Below are 15380 nucleotides of genomic sequence, written 5' to 3'. Positions count from 1 at the left end.
TTGGGTTGTGTTACCAACTAGCTCAGAGGTCACTGGAAACTTTCTTCTCTGCATAGGAAGTGATCAGCTTCCTTGGCACAGACAAGAAGGGATTCAGCTTTCCAACAACCGTGCAACATGACAACTTTGCTCCTCAGATCAAGAGTCGATCTCTAGGGTCGTGTGAAACAATAGACACAGATTTCACTCAGTCAGTCTAGTGCAGTTTACTTTCACAGTATGTAGAGAATAGAGAGACGGGCGTGTATCAATAAAGGTTAACATTTATTGAACAGTCTTTCTTCTCATACAAGAGAAATGTATTGCCACAATTGCAATAACTGTTATTATAAAAAGTACGTACAGTAAGATAAGTATTGTGAAATAGAACTGTAAAAGCATTGATATGGTTTCTTAGCCATACAATGGTTTAAAAGTAATAAAACATATATACAGTCATATATACATTAGGCTAACATACTCAACTGGTGCTTCTAACTAAGCCTACCCCAGTGTGCCTGACCTAAGCCTAACACGTGAGAAGGGGGAGTAAGTAAGTAGCTTAAGTTAAGTTGGTTTTGCCAAGGTTTGTTTCAAGAATTCTCGTCTAAGGGTTTAGTCAACACCATACCTCTGAATAGAATGATGGAGGATTGGTATCTCCTTCAGGGGTCTCTCTCGATATCCCAGTCACCTGCGAGGGTAAACTGGAAGCGCCGGGACTGGATTTCTCTGCACGAGAAAGGCAGCGGCTTCTCTCAGCGCGTCGAGGAAGGAGGGGTGACAGCGTCTGCGGGCAGCTGGGCTGGATGTCTTCGCAGAGGACGGCTGCACGGCTCCTCAAGCGTACTGCACCATAGGTCGCGCTGTAGCGGCGATAATGGTAATCAGTAGCTTCACCACCACAGGATAGCAGGCTGCAGCGACAGAGTGCTAGTTGTTACCAACACGGGGTCATGCAGGCAGCTGGCATCAGCAACATGTTCGCTCATTGCTTAAGGCAACGTTGGTAATATTTATACCTGACAGGTGCCGGGTTTGACGCAAGTTTGCTGGACATAAGACGTCAATTAAAGATGTCACTAGGAAGTGACAGTTATCAGTTGCTCATTAGAGTTCCATTACTAATCAAAACATAGCAAGCGGGGATTTCCAGGTTTGCTAAGTTTTTATCTTGTTGAAGAACTCGGAGTGTTATCTAGGAATATCAGATAGTGACTGCTGCTCTGTCATTGCACTAATTGGTCGCAAAGGAAGTAGCAGAGAGTCATGCTGGAATGTGGCTCTGTGGCTCTGCTCGTGTGAGGCCAGAGATGACTTTACAGAAAATCGCACTTGAACGGTTATGCCAATATAGGGAATAAATGGATTTATAGCCGAATAGGGGCATAAGGTCACAGTATCGATCAGGAACCTAGATAAGCACATGACACCCACTCCACGAATTCATGTCCATCAAAATTACTAAAACTAAGCAATTAGATGCATGTGTAACATGGTGTAACATAGCCCACCCCAAAATACATAAATGCATTCGAAATAGGCGTACTTGTAATACATGGAATTTAGGTACTGTACGTAGTTTTAAAAGCATAGTAATCATTCAAAAATTATTGCATATGAAATCAATGAACGATTATGCATAAAGAATTACACATGAAGTATCTTTGACAGAAGAAATGCGAGATAAATCATCACATAAAAATGCATTGTAATAATATGTGTGCTAGAGGCTGGTGTTATGTTGTTATGTCTCTAGATGTGTTTTTAGAAATAGAAGTGTGAAGCTTCTGTTCTCTAAGAATAGTTTTTACGTTAAGCAAAGAATTGTTCGTGCCAAAAGGAGAGGGTCAATATTTTTTAAAAATTGTCCAATTCAAAGAAAAAATCAGTTTACCAAAGCTCCTGGCAGTTTTATGTTGATCAAAACTGAAGGCCGAATTCAGAGTTCATGGGAACGCTGTGTGTCGGAAAGCTTCTCAAAAGTTATTGTTTCTCTATGGGTGAGAACATCGTATCAGACAGGCTCGCAAAGAATTGGTCTACAAAATCAGGTGATAGTTCAACCAAATTAGATAGCGCTGAAACTTGGCAGGTGTGAGAATGATTGCTGTCATCGAAGACAGGACCAGCCTTGCTCACAGAACGTTGTACCTGGATGATGTTGCTTTTGTCACTCGCTCCACTGTTACCACTTGGCTGTAGTACAGGAGTCTCCACGAATGCCGTCATCAGGATTGGTAGCCGCTGGGGACAACACAATGCGTGAGCCGTTATTGGACTTAGCAAAGTATCGACGTCCATTGGTACTGCTGATGGAAGTGAAAGACAGATGTCCAACACGCATTCATCGCCGCAAAGCATACACCGTAGCACAGGTAAAATGCAATTTTGCCATATCGGTCTGAATGAAAGGAACCAGGTCATGTTTAGATCTCTTAGCCTGGCCAATCCGAGGACGTTAGTTATCCTGTCCCTGTAGCGCATTGCTAGGATTGTTTCTTCCATTCCCATGGGAGCTATGTCTGAGCCGAGGCTTGCCATAACGTAGCAGAAGGGTCAAAAATAGAATCCCTGCGATGAGTCCAAAAAATAGTGGAATACCACCAAAGATGGAGTGCACAAAATTAGGAAAGATTCCCAAAATTGCCTGGAAGGGTGTTAGCAGTCCCGTAAAGACTGTCTTAAATATGCCTGGGATGCTTGTAGCACTAGACATGTTAAGGAGTTGGTCGAGCATTTGTACGAAATGCACGGGGCAATTTGTTGATAAAAGGTCATGGACTTCAGTAGCCGTCCTTGCGACTAGAAGATCATACGTCTCTTTAGATGACGTTATAGGCACTGTTGTCTGTAAAAGCACAGATTTCATTTTGCTTAATGTATCAATTCGTATAGAATAGAGATTCAGACGAGGCCAGAGGGGAGTCACTAAGTCTGGAGGCCCGCTCGGGAACAATGCTTGCATGCAACATTTGACCATGGACGTTACTTGTACTAGATAACTTTTTCCGGGCGCGAGGCCACAGCACCTGTGATCCGTTCTTAGAATGTAACTCCCGTTTGCGAGTTGCATAAAGAAAGGCTCTATCTGAGTTGCAGGTGTGACTAGCTGGTGGCATGAAAGGTTGTTTGAATTGCCATCACATGCTCCGTGTAAATTAATACCCTGACACAAAAGTATACCGCTTAGTGAGTGTTTACAGTTGTCACCACTAAGAAATACATTTTTGTCGCTGTCACTATAGCAAGAATGAGTGTATGGTAATTTCCATTCGGATTTAACATATCCCTTACCCAATTGTTCATACTGGCCAGCAGGTATGTATTCAAGGCATTTTTTAAAGCGGAAAGTTGTTATCGGAATTGTGATAATTCCGTGTATTATCCATTCAATGACAGGGCTCTCTGACATTGTCAATGGTAATCTCTCGAGTTTCTCGATGCTCAAGATTGTATAGTCTGCTCCTTTCTGTGCCAAACTGATCTGTTTATCAGTAAGGTTAAAAATGGAAAATAATGACGTTGTGTTGATTAAACGCCAAGGCACATAGCCTGAACGAAGATTTTGCAGCGTCCAGCCTAGTTCTATAATAGAGCGTAATTGAGACTGGCCATGTTGTAACATTAGCAAATCTCTGTCTATCACATCAAAGGCAGAGGATACAATATTGTCCAAAGAATATATTCTGGAAGACAGAGTCATTAACCCATTGTCTACCACAGAAAGTGATTTTTCCAAATTAATACGATCAATTTCTCGTATCTTTTCAGCAGTTTCAATTTGCTTTACTTTCCAAGCCTCGTTGTAAGCAGCATAGATGCTGGTCGCTATGAAACGCTTTTGACGCTGTTTGCGTGGTCCAAGAATGAAATCGCGCAAATCAGCACCATCTTTTAATAAAGACAAGTGTTGCTTAATTTCAGCCAGTGTGGATGTAGTTAGCCATTCTAGGCAGAGTTTCCCTACACTGTATGTGGTTATAATTCCTGGATGTTGTCTCTGGGAATATCTTGAGTCTAATCTGGTCATTTTTAAACCCTGTGTTTTATTCAGGAATCTATCTTGACAGCTATTTGTGTCTGTAGGCCAGATTAACCACTTTTTCCAATCAGGATGTGTTCTGTTGAAATGTAAAATGTGTAACACGTCTAACTCATTATCTGCAGTTGTATTCTCAGCTATTGGCTTTGGTATAGACGGTGTTTTCATTTCTTTGTTCTTAGCTAGGCCAAGACAAGATGTTTGGTGTACAGTGTCATTTAAAAATAACATTTGTTCTGGTATCATGCAGGTTCTAAACAGTGCTTCTATGCCTTGCACCTGCCAATCTTTTGTACCCCAAATTGTTTTCGTTTCAATATTATTTTTCCAATAATCAAAACCAAATGTCATCATTTTGTCATAAAATGCTTCTGAATATATCAATTTAGAATTTGTCAGCATCGTTTTCATTCCTGTTTTATCTAACAGTTTGTAATAAAACGTTTCTGCATCACTGGTGTTAAACCCTGAAAAGTATTTGAATTTCTCAAAAAATGCTTTAGAACTGCTTTTAGGTGGTGTAGAACAATGTTCCCATTGATTATACATAAAAACATTTCTAGGCTGTGCAGATTTATGCAAGTAATGATCCCCATAGTGGGTGTAACAGAATAACTGCTCATAACTAGATGAACCTTGTAAATAATCATGATCTGTGAATCTAGCTGACATTACTAAATCAGACATCATGTCATTAATACTGTTAAAGTCCCAATCATCAGAGAATGTACTTGGTGTCACAAAGTCACTTAAGGAAACCTTTAGTTGATGAGGATACTTCAGGATTTCGACCGGACCATAGATCTCATAGTCTGTTTTCTCCCATACTACCCCACCAGGTATTGGAATTGCTGTGACATTTACTGTTGACAGTTCTCTTTTCTTCACGTGGGATGATATGTGTGGTTTCAGGACTAAGTTGATGTTCTGACTTGCTGTGTCCATTCAATTGTAATGAACTTCCCTAAAATTAAAACTAAAATTAGGCATAGTAGGAGTATGAATACCCCTGAGATAATCCAATGCTCAATCAACGGTGAATCCAGATATAGTTCTTTGATTTGTTGAAGGAGTCCTGTTGTGTTTTCTTCAGAATACTTTTTTGTTTCTGGCATCACTTCGGGGTCGTTTAAATCTTCAGAGAAGTTGTCGAAGTTCATGAAATAACCAGAGGCAGTTCTGTCAATTGATGGGATTGTTTTTTCAATAGCACTTTCTGATGCCACATCATTGTAGACTGGTGTTGTTTCTTGACGAACTGTTTCAATCTGTGTTTCAAGAGGCACGAGTTCCATGGCATTATTGCATAGTCCTTCATTGTGCACTGCAGGCTGATCGAATGTGATTAGTCTTTCAGTTTGAACCTCTTGGATTGTTGCAAGTTTGGGTATTCTGTTGTTTCTTGGGAGTCCACTGGGCCTACTGTTGATTATAGGCCACATGCTTGTGGTTTTACCAGATCGATAGACACGACTCTGTTCTCCTTTTTACCAGCAAGGGGCGGTAGCACAACTGATCTTGTTCCGGTGACTGCTAAGACAGGTACTGCTTTTCTGTAAGAAGGCCCAAATTCCTTCTTAACCGCGATCTTTTCTCTGACTAGATCCCCAATCTTTGGAATCCAGACAGGCCTTGCTGGGGCTGTTGCGGGTGGTGCCTCGTCAGTGGTATTTGGCTGTTGCTTTAACTTTATGTTGCTTAATGATTTTCTTGTTTCATTCAGTTCCTGTAAAACAGCCAAACGGTCTTTTACTTCAAACTGCTTTGTTTCTTCTTGTACCACTGACATCTGACTATCGAGGTCCTGAACGTTCATTCTAATTCCGAACAATAGTTCGTATGGGCTGAAACCTTTTAGAGAATTTCTTGGCATGTTGTTAAGACTAGTCTGGACACTTATTAAATGTTTGACCCACCCAGCGCCTGAACCTAATACCTTCGCTGTTATAGATTGCTTTATATCCCGGTTTTTTCTTTCTACCACACTTGTGCGACAGACAAGAATACCGCAACCCAATTCCCATGCTGGCCATGGCCCCCTTATAGGCTCGAGAGCTGAAAGCAGGACCCTGGTCAGAATGGAACGTGGTAATTGCGTATGTGCCGATATGGACTCGCGAATCTTTTATAACCGTTCTAGCGTCAGCCGAGCGCTGGTGGCCTCATTATTTAAGTGTATTTCGTCTTAACTATTAATAGGACGCAGGATGGGGTGTAGGCAGCGTTACGCTCTTTCTGACTGGTAGCCGGTAGCAAGGTTCGTTACTGCGATCCCTATTGCAGTTTTCACAGTTGTTTGCATATATTTGGTGTTCTACACTCATTCCCGGCCACCAGAATACTGATTGTAATTCAGTCAGTGATTCCTTGATCTCTCTGTGCCGTAGACCCAAACCCATGTGTGCGTCTGCTATTAAAAATATTCTCCTGTTCATGTTTGGAATTACTCTGTCCCCCACTCCAGGGATTCGAGCAAAAGGAACGGAGTTTGCATCGATGATGTATGCATAATTGAGTGGATAGTTTACGGGTAGTGATTGATTGAAAAAGCTTTATTCGAGTTATACACTCATAAAAGCACTGGCATATAAATTCATACATTTTAAAACATCAAGCATTCTATAACAACAATTTATAATTAAAAATACATAATACCAAAGCATTAAAATTTTTACCAATTGGAATAAAATAAGCTTTTTCATACTATGCGAATACTAAATGCATGCTGAGGTATGGGAACCTCCGCGTTACAGACCATTCCCAAAGTTTGGACAAATTAAAACTCATACCATACATATTGCCCGCATTTTTTGAAGTTAAAATTCATATACAACACCCAGTAGATATTTGCAAGGTTTAGTCAAACAAATATAAAAATGTGGAATTCAAAACACATTGGGGAGTAGAGCCCGCCTCCTTATGGACCATGCCCACCCCAGGTATTTAGCTGTTCCAACTACGATGGGCATTTCAGTGGAGGAACAGATAATTCTCAGCCCCTCCACACCGCTTCGGACACCAAGATTCCTACATACTGGAGCCAACCATGATTTCCTTGGGATTGCATAGGACTCACATATAAACAGGAAGTGTGCAATATTCTCATTGGGGGCCCCACATGACGGGCAGCACAAACCACCACTAGTTCTCCAGCCGGACGTCAGGCACCTCAGGGGGAGAGAGCCCGCCCTTAGCTGGAAAAATAATTTCCTGTCTAATGGGACAGTTATGCTGTCCCAATACTTTTCCAGGGATGGGCTTTGTTTGATTTCCAGGAATCTTCCCCCCATTGAATCCGAGGTTGCGCTCCTCCATAATTTCTGATCTATGTAATCCCAATATATTTCTTTAATGTTGGTTTTACTGGGGAATACTTCCCCGAGAGGGTTTTCCCATAATTTGGAGAGCCCAAGTTCCGCAAGAACGTCCTTGAGCGTTTTTAGCCATTTAATTTTGCGAAAAACATCTAATTTGGCTAATGCTAGGAAGCCCTCGGCATAGTGCCTTATTTCCATGGTTGTCCAAAGCCGTCTCCAATAAAGGATTGGCCTCAGTCGGGCTCGGTCCCTGAGCGATTTTCTACCTAAATCAAGGACAAGCGGTATTAAGGGGGTGCTTTGGGGAAGACTAGTTATCCCTCTCAAAAACTTGTTCTCAGATTTTTGAATGTTGATAAGACTCTCAAAGCCCCAGACTTCGGCCCCATAAAGGGTTGCGCCCAAGGCTTTGGCGTCATAAACCATAAGAACTGGTTTTATGGGCCTGGTCTTAGATTTTACTTGCTCAAGCCTGAGGGCTCCTGAAATTTGCCGATGCTTCAACAGCGCCTTCTCTATGTGTCTTGCCCAACCAAGTTTGCTTGAGATCTCAACCCCGAGGTATGTAAAAACATTTACTAGCTCCAACTTAACATTATTCAAAAATACCCTAGGTTGAGATTGGCGCTTATGCCCAAAGGCCATCAACTTGGTTTTATTTACATTCACCTCAAGACCCCGTTCTTTGCAAAATGCGTCAAAAATGTTCAGGGCTCTCTGCAGGCCCGACGGAGTCTTGGACACAATCAAGGTATCGTCCGCGAACATCAGAATTGGGACTCTGATGCCCGCTAACGAAGGTGCGTCAACCATTGCGTCCAACATCCTGTCCACGATACCATTGATGAACAGGGAGAACAGCAGGGGTGCCATTGCACAACCCTGCCGCACTCCCCGCTCAACCGGGAAGTTAGTAGTGGATTCCCCATTCCTCCCCCACTGGACCTTGGCATAATTGCTCTCGTGGAGACGCATTATCAGCGAGAGCAATTCAAGGGGAACCCCAATTTTGGATAAAACCTCCCACAGCGTGCACCTGGGCACCAAGTCAAAGGCAGCCCTTAGATCTACAAATGCTACATAAAGGCTGCCTTTACCCAGGAGTACAGTCCCCCACCGCAGCATGGTGAAGCGGAAAATTTGGTCGACCGTACTGGTTGCACGTCTGAATCCTGCCTGGTAAGGGGATAGGGCATTATTGTCATCTACCCAGGCCATAAGTTTGTCGACAAGCATCTTCCCCACTACTTTTTGTATAGTAGCCAGCAAACTTATTGGTCTATAGTTTGCTGGGAGTGACCGATCGCCTTTTTTAAAAATCGGTATAATTATGGCCCCCTTCCATATATTGGGGATTTTTGCCCCTTTAGCCAAGCCATTTCCCAACAAAGTCGCATATTTTGCCCACTTAACCTTGTCATGCTTAAAAATGTCTGACGGGATTCCATCCAGCCCGGGGGCTTTTCCCCCCTGCAGTGTTGAGATTACAATTTCCGCATCCTTAGTGTTAAAAAAATCACCCTTGCAAAATACCATAGGGATAGGTTCTTTAGCCACTATATCCCTACACTCAGCATACTGGGGTTTAAAATACTCGACCCACAATGCCTCATCGACATTGTTGTCGGGATTATTGGGGGCGCCCCCTCTTCCCCATTTCACAATTTTCCAGAACATTCTGGAGTCCCTTTGACCTGAGGCCTCCAGTAGCTCCTCCCAGTACTCCTCATCCCACTGCTTCTTAGCCTTTCGAATACTGTCATTATAACATTTCCTTGTAGCTTTAATCGAGGCCTTGTCCCTGCTTTTGAGTGCTCTGCCCAACTCCAGCCTAGCTACCCTACATTGTTTGTTGAACCAGGTTGGAATTGTGATTGGTACTTTCCTATTAGCCTTCAGAGGTTTAGTGAAATGCGGTTTTAACAGAGAAAAAAATGTCTCATGTATGTCAGTTATTTGGACAGAGCCTGGTAGTACAGGGTCTACTCTTTCCATGGCGGCAATGGCATTGTCAACCTCCAAATTAATAGACTCCAAGGTGGTCAAATTAGCCAGGACATATGGCCATTTCACCCTTCTTGAGTCATTGGCCATAACAGGTACGCTCCCACTACCTGACACTGAGTTGGCTCGTGCGGCCTTCCACCATGAGTGGGAGACACAGAGAGGATTGTGGTCGCTTTCTATTCTGGCCACAATTTCCATGTCACCCACGCCACACCATAACTCAAGACTGCAGATGACATAGTCAATCCTGCTTTTATTATGTCCATTATCGTATGTGCAACTACCACCTTGATCACTTTTTGTCCTGCCATTGAGGGCCCTCAAACCGTATTCCAAACATAATGCATTCAACAACAAGATGTCGTTAGTCCACCGCTTCACTGGTAGGAGGTCTAGATTGGGGATGTCCCAAAGGGCATCTTCCTCTAGTCCTATTGGGAATGCAGTATGTTCTAGGGGCTCGAATGTCCTATTCAAGTCACCTGCCAAAATTACACTGTTTCCAAGTGACCGGGATTCAAGGGAAGCGGATAGTACTTCTAGGGTAACAGAATTCCCTGAACTCGTGCCCCTGGCATATATATTATAGATATCTATTGTTGAACCCTTGGCTACAGATAATCTCAGTAACTGGATATCCTTACAACCTAGATCAATCGTTTTTGCCTTTACATTTAAGTTTTGTTTAATCCAGACTGCAAGGCCTCCCATAGGTCTACCCCTGTGGCCTCTCGTTGCCGGTATGCAGAAGTTTAAGTAACCCTGGAAGTGGATTGGCTCACATGCCCATGTCTCCTGAAATAGGCACATTTCAAACCCGGTTACGAAGTCAATCCAATCCTGCGACATCATTCTTGCCCCCAACCCCGCAACATTCCATGACAAAAATCTCTCCAGGATATTTTCTACACAAATCCCCTTGTCATTAGGTGTCATAGGCGGTAGATCATCCTGCTTCCCACAATCACAAACCTCACTTAGAGCAATATTTATACAATTAACATCTGTACCATCTTTGGAGCAGTCAATAGTTTGCAAACTCGGTTCACCCACACACCCCCCCGAGCATTCAATATTGTCCACATCCCTCACATATTCCACTACGAGTTTTCCGGTCGTTTCATCGTGGGGTCTTAATATTACATCAGGGAACTTCCCACTAACCATGACCTCATCCTGTCGTAATTGCTCAATTGATCTCTGTCAGCAACCCCACCTCATCTGCCCCTGCCCTTTATAGGGGTTAAATGCCTCAGTATAACAGTTAGTCGATCTAAATATAGGAGCAGCAGGTGGGACAGCCTCTACCCAGGTGCAAAGACTGGGTCTCGGTTGCTCATTGGAGCCCCCTAGATAGATCGCCGGTCTTGGGTAAAAGAAAGTGAGGTCAACAACCCCAATACCTCCAATGTTAGTGTTCCAACCCTGTCCCGTAATCAGCCCCACAACCCTTGGATCCTGGAAATTGATTATAATGCACTCACCCCCCTGTTTTTTTATAGTATTCCCTATCCAAAGGACCCTTCTAGCCCCGATTATCAGGCCATCCACCCCCCCTGGGAGCGGTCTATTGACTGAAAGCCAATGCATGGCCTTGTTTTTTAACATGTCATAGGTTTCTCTTTGGCCCTCCGTTAGGGGTGGGACGTTAGTAAGTACGGCCACATATGGGAAGGAGTCAGGGGTGAGCTGTACTGGCGGGATTCTAGTTGGCAGTTTGGTTATTTGGGTCTGTGTTTGGACTTGTTGTGGGGGAGCATAACTCTGTGAGGGAGGTTTTGCCACTGTCACACAGGAATTAATCCCATTCCCATTACTCGGGTGAATTTTATCTGCCTGTGTATGGACTTGTTGTGGGGGAACATGGCTCTGTGTGGGAGGTTTTACCACTATCACACAGGTATTATTCCCATGCCCATTACTAGGGTGAATTTTATCATTTCCTGACCGTTGGGCCAAAGTTATTCCCGATCCGGTCGTCAAGGGTGTGGCATTTTTGCTAGTTGTTGTAGGTGGGTTTTTTACACTGTCCTTGCTTCCCTTATTTCTAGTGTTATTGGACTTCGGTTTCCCGCAATTACTACTGGTTTTGCTAGACACTGGATCAGGTACATTCTTGCTATTCTCCCCTTCATTATTGACCTGTGCAGGAATACCACTTACAGGCGGAGATTGTAGGTCAACCAACATGGCTCCTTGAACTTTATCACCCTTCTGTTGGTTGTTCCCAACCTCACCCATTTTTTTGCCAGACTTAATTAAAGATTTAATAGAAAAAAAGTTATCTAGGCTAGCTTGTTCTAGATGGTCAAGTTGCTCAGCTAGCTTTTTAAGTCTTATTTCCACTGGATTAAGGAGGGAACGCATTATTTTTTCCACTTCTATCAGAAGATCGTGGTTGGAGGGTAGCGAACCAGGGGGAACTATGACAGATGGATCTGGGACAGGCACCGCCATTATTGTCGGGTGCACCATACTTATAGGCTCCACTACAACTGGAGCTACTTCAGCCTCCCCTATTGTCATTAATGCATCATGCTTTGGAGGGACATGATTCAAAGTCGATTTAGTACCTAGCTTCCTGTATTTTCTAGCAGGTTTTATTGGTTGTGGTTTTTTTACAGTAGCTCCCCATTTCCTTTTGACACCAGGCTTAAGTTTGCCCGCTTCTGTTAGTACACAGTGATTTTCTGAGGCTCCTTCCCCTGTTACTATTTGGCTAGGTGCCTCAGGATGCACAACAGATAAGTTTGTTGTAACAATGTCCAATTGGGGGTTAGCTACTAACTCAGTAAGCAGTGGTACGTCAAGTAATAAGTCCTGGGGGGCTGGTAAAACAATGGATGATAAAGGTGTAACCAGCGCAGGATAGTTCAAGCCTTGGTTTTTCTCCAGTGGATTTTTCAGAAGCTCAATCGAAAGCCTACGCCCGGCTCGCCTTTCTGCCAAGGCGATCTCTTTATCGATATCCTGCGGCAGACGCTTGAAGTAGGAGTCAAGGGGGCCCATGATAGCAGGCTCAGCTTCCCCCAGGGGAGGCAGCAGAGTAGAAGTACTTATTGAGCTAGCCATAATACAAGGGACCCCCTTTATACACACCTATAGGGAAATAGGTCACAAAGCCTTTCCAACAACAGTGCGTTTGATCAATACCTGGCCCGTAGATGTTAATGGGGTGGCCCAGCCCGGCCTCCAGCGGCCCCGGACGGCCACAGACGGTCCCGCCCTTGTCCCGGGCTTCTCCCGGCGCGCTCACGCGAAGCGGCAGGGACTACTCCTAATAAAGATAGGAGGTGTTTAGGGCGGGGCAAACAGGGAGAGCGACCAGGTGTAGGTGATTACAGCGCAGGGACTCCTGGGCAATGGAGTCCCTGTTCCTCACCTGGCGCTCGCAGCCCTGTGCTTCCTCCTCCTGCCCCCGGTGATGGAATCCAGACGATTAGCGCCTTGACACGAAGGCGAAGCGGGACCCGCGCAGCGGGGACCGCGAGGTGTTACAAAAAGTTCAGCAAAAGAAAGGCAAGCCCAGCAAGGGAAAGCAGCGTGCAAAGGTACTCCTCCTCTCAGCCACGGAAAGCGTCTCCCACAGGCAGCAGCTCACAGGCGCCTTTCACTCGGTGTTCAGGGCGGGGCAAACAGGGAGAGCGACCAGGTGTAGGTGATTACAGCGCAGGGACTCCTGGGCAATGGAGTCCCTGTTCCTCACCTGGCGCTCGCAGCCCTGTGCTTCCTCCTCCTGCCCCCGGTGATGGAATCCAGACGATTAGCGCCTTGACACGAAGGCGAAGCGGGACCCGCGCAGCGGGGACCGCGAGGTGTTACAAAAAGTTCAGCAAAAGAAAGGCAAGCCCAGCAAGGGAAAGCAGCGTGCAAAGGTACTCCTCCTCTCAGCCACGGAAAGCGTCTCCCACAGGCAGCAGCTCACAGGCGCCTTTCACTCGGTGTTCAGGGCGGGGCAAACAGGGAGAGCGACCAGGTGTAGGTGATTACAGCGCAGGGACTCCTGGGCAATGGAGTCCCTGTTCCTCACCTGGCGCTCGCAGCCCTGTGCTTCCTCCTCCTGCCCCCGGTGATGGAATCCAGACGATTAGCGCCTTGACACGAAGGCGAAGCGGGACCCGCGCAGCGGGGACCGCGAGGTGTTACAAAAAGTTCAGCAAAAGAAAGGCAAGCCCAGCAAGGGAAAGCAGCGTGCAAAGGTACTCCTCCTCTCAGCCCCGGAAAGCGTCTCCCACAGGCAGCAGCTCACAGGCGCTTTACGGGTAGTGCTGCACAGTCGCCTTTTACGGTCGTTTTTACTGCCAGCATGGTTTCCCCGTCTATGTACTTATCTGTACGCTTTTTTGTGGCTACGGAAGCCGGGTTAGTTGCTTCCGCGGTGGCTGTATTAGCCAATGAATTCCCTGCAACGTGAACGCCATCACGCTGAAGACTCTGTGCGTGAATCACGTGAGTCTTTTGTAGTTCTTTGTGTAAAAGAGCTACTTGTTCCCAAAGCAATTTATGCTTTATTGTGGCACCTGTGTCATCTTTGTAGTCGTTTTCGATCCAACTCTGCAGTTTATTGTTGTAAGAGTTGACGCAAAAATGAGAATCGCACACTATAAGTGTGGGGAATTCGCGTTCTGCATTTTCGAGCGCCATCTTTAAAGATCTGATTTCAGTTCTTTGAACCGAACAGTTTCTTACAGATTCAGTTATTGTTACTTTCGGTCTGAATTTACCGCACAGCCAACGACCTTTAATGATCGCACATGCTGCATTGTAGGATTTGCTCTCTACATTAAAATGCTGTACAAAGCTATCTGTATAGATTATACATGCGTATTGTGGGAGAGGCAGGATTTCGATTGGCAGAGGATATTCTTCTTCATATTCTAAATCATTCAGTTCTTCGTATTGCGGGGCGAAATAGTATTTCACATCTTCCGCTCCTAGAGAATCTATGCACTGTATCCATTTTGGATCCAGTGACACTGTAGGCAGGTTTACTGGGCTGAATAGCGCCTCGAAGGCGGATTCCGCTGTAAGGATATTAATCCGTTTACCGTGTGCTAGTTCTCTTTCATTTGCTAATGCGATTTGCACTGCGTTCACAGTTTTTTCTGTGCGACTGAATGTTTTTTCTGCTTGTGTGTACAAGTGAGATTTAATTGAAATTGGTACCTTTTCTCCCTCATTAGAGGTTAGGTACGTGAATCCGCATCTTCCTGGGATGACTCGGATTACAAGATCGATCGTGTTGTCACGTGTATCTAATTTAGTTTTTGCTAACATGTCTGTTTGCAGTGATCTCAAAATTTCTGTGTGTTTTTGAGTCCAATTGATTTGTTTTAAATCAGGTTTAATTAGTTCGTAGAGAGGTTTAACCCTCTCTGCGTAATTTAGGATGTAAGTTCTTCCGAAATTCAGAAAACCTAGTATTGATTGTAAATTCTTCAGCGTTTTTGGAGCTTGGAGTACAGCGCACTTCTCTAAGAAGTTGTCCGCTAGGCTTTTCCCTTCACTTGATAATTCGTACCCTAAAAACAGTACTGTCAGATGGGCAATTCGGGACTTTTTAAAGTTGAATTTGTAACCCTCTGCTGCGAACCCAAGTATAATGGTGTTCACTCTTTTCAAGTGAGTATCCAAGTCGTCGTCTGTGAGATAAATATCATCTACGTAAGACAATGCTTCATCATCATAGATTTGTAGTAACTCTGTTACCCTAGCTGAGAATAGTCCTGGGCTGTTCTTGAACCCTTGTGGGAGACGACAGAATTTTTTCTGCGACCCAAATGCGGAGAAAGCGGTCAAGTATCTGCTTTCTGGTGCAATGTTTTGACAAAAGAAACCATTAGAAATGTCTAATGTCGTTTTATATTTTTTCCTAACTATGTTATTCATTAGGGCTGCACTATGCGAGTTTTGTACTGCAAAGGTTTTGCAACATGTATTAAGATGTCTGTAGTCCAACACTAGACGATATGAATTGTCTGGCTTGGAGACAGGAAACAAAGGATTGTTCATTTGAGAGGTGCATGTTTCAA

At 44.4% G+C, this 15380-nt stretch overlaps 1 protein-coding gene across 1 annotated transcript in view; it reads right to left on the bottom strand.

Moving 5' to 3' along the window:
- Window positions 1–12357, bottom strand: part of LOC147728850 (uncharacterized) — a 70412-nt gene extending 58055 nt beyond the window's left edge. Inside the window, exon 1 of the mRNA XM_086963874.1 lies at window positions 11430–12357. Within this exon, the coding sequence (XP_086820000.1) occupies window positions 11430–12357 (928 nt within the window). The remainder of the gene's footprint in view (window positions 1–11429) is intronic.
- Window positions 12358–15380: the final 3023 nt, after the last annotated feature.

This window comes from Lissotriton vulgaris, chromosome 3_1 (assembly GCF_964263255.1).
Source record: "Lissotriton vulgaris chromosome 3_1, aLisVul1.2, whole genome shotgun sequence".
NCBI classification, from domain to species: domain Eukaryota; kingdom Metazoa; phylum Chordata; class Amphibia; order Caudata; family Salamandridae; genus Lissotriton; species Lissotriton vulgaris.
This window is presented reverse-complemented; position numbering and strand designations above follow the sequence as displayed.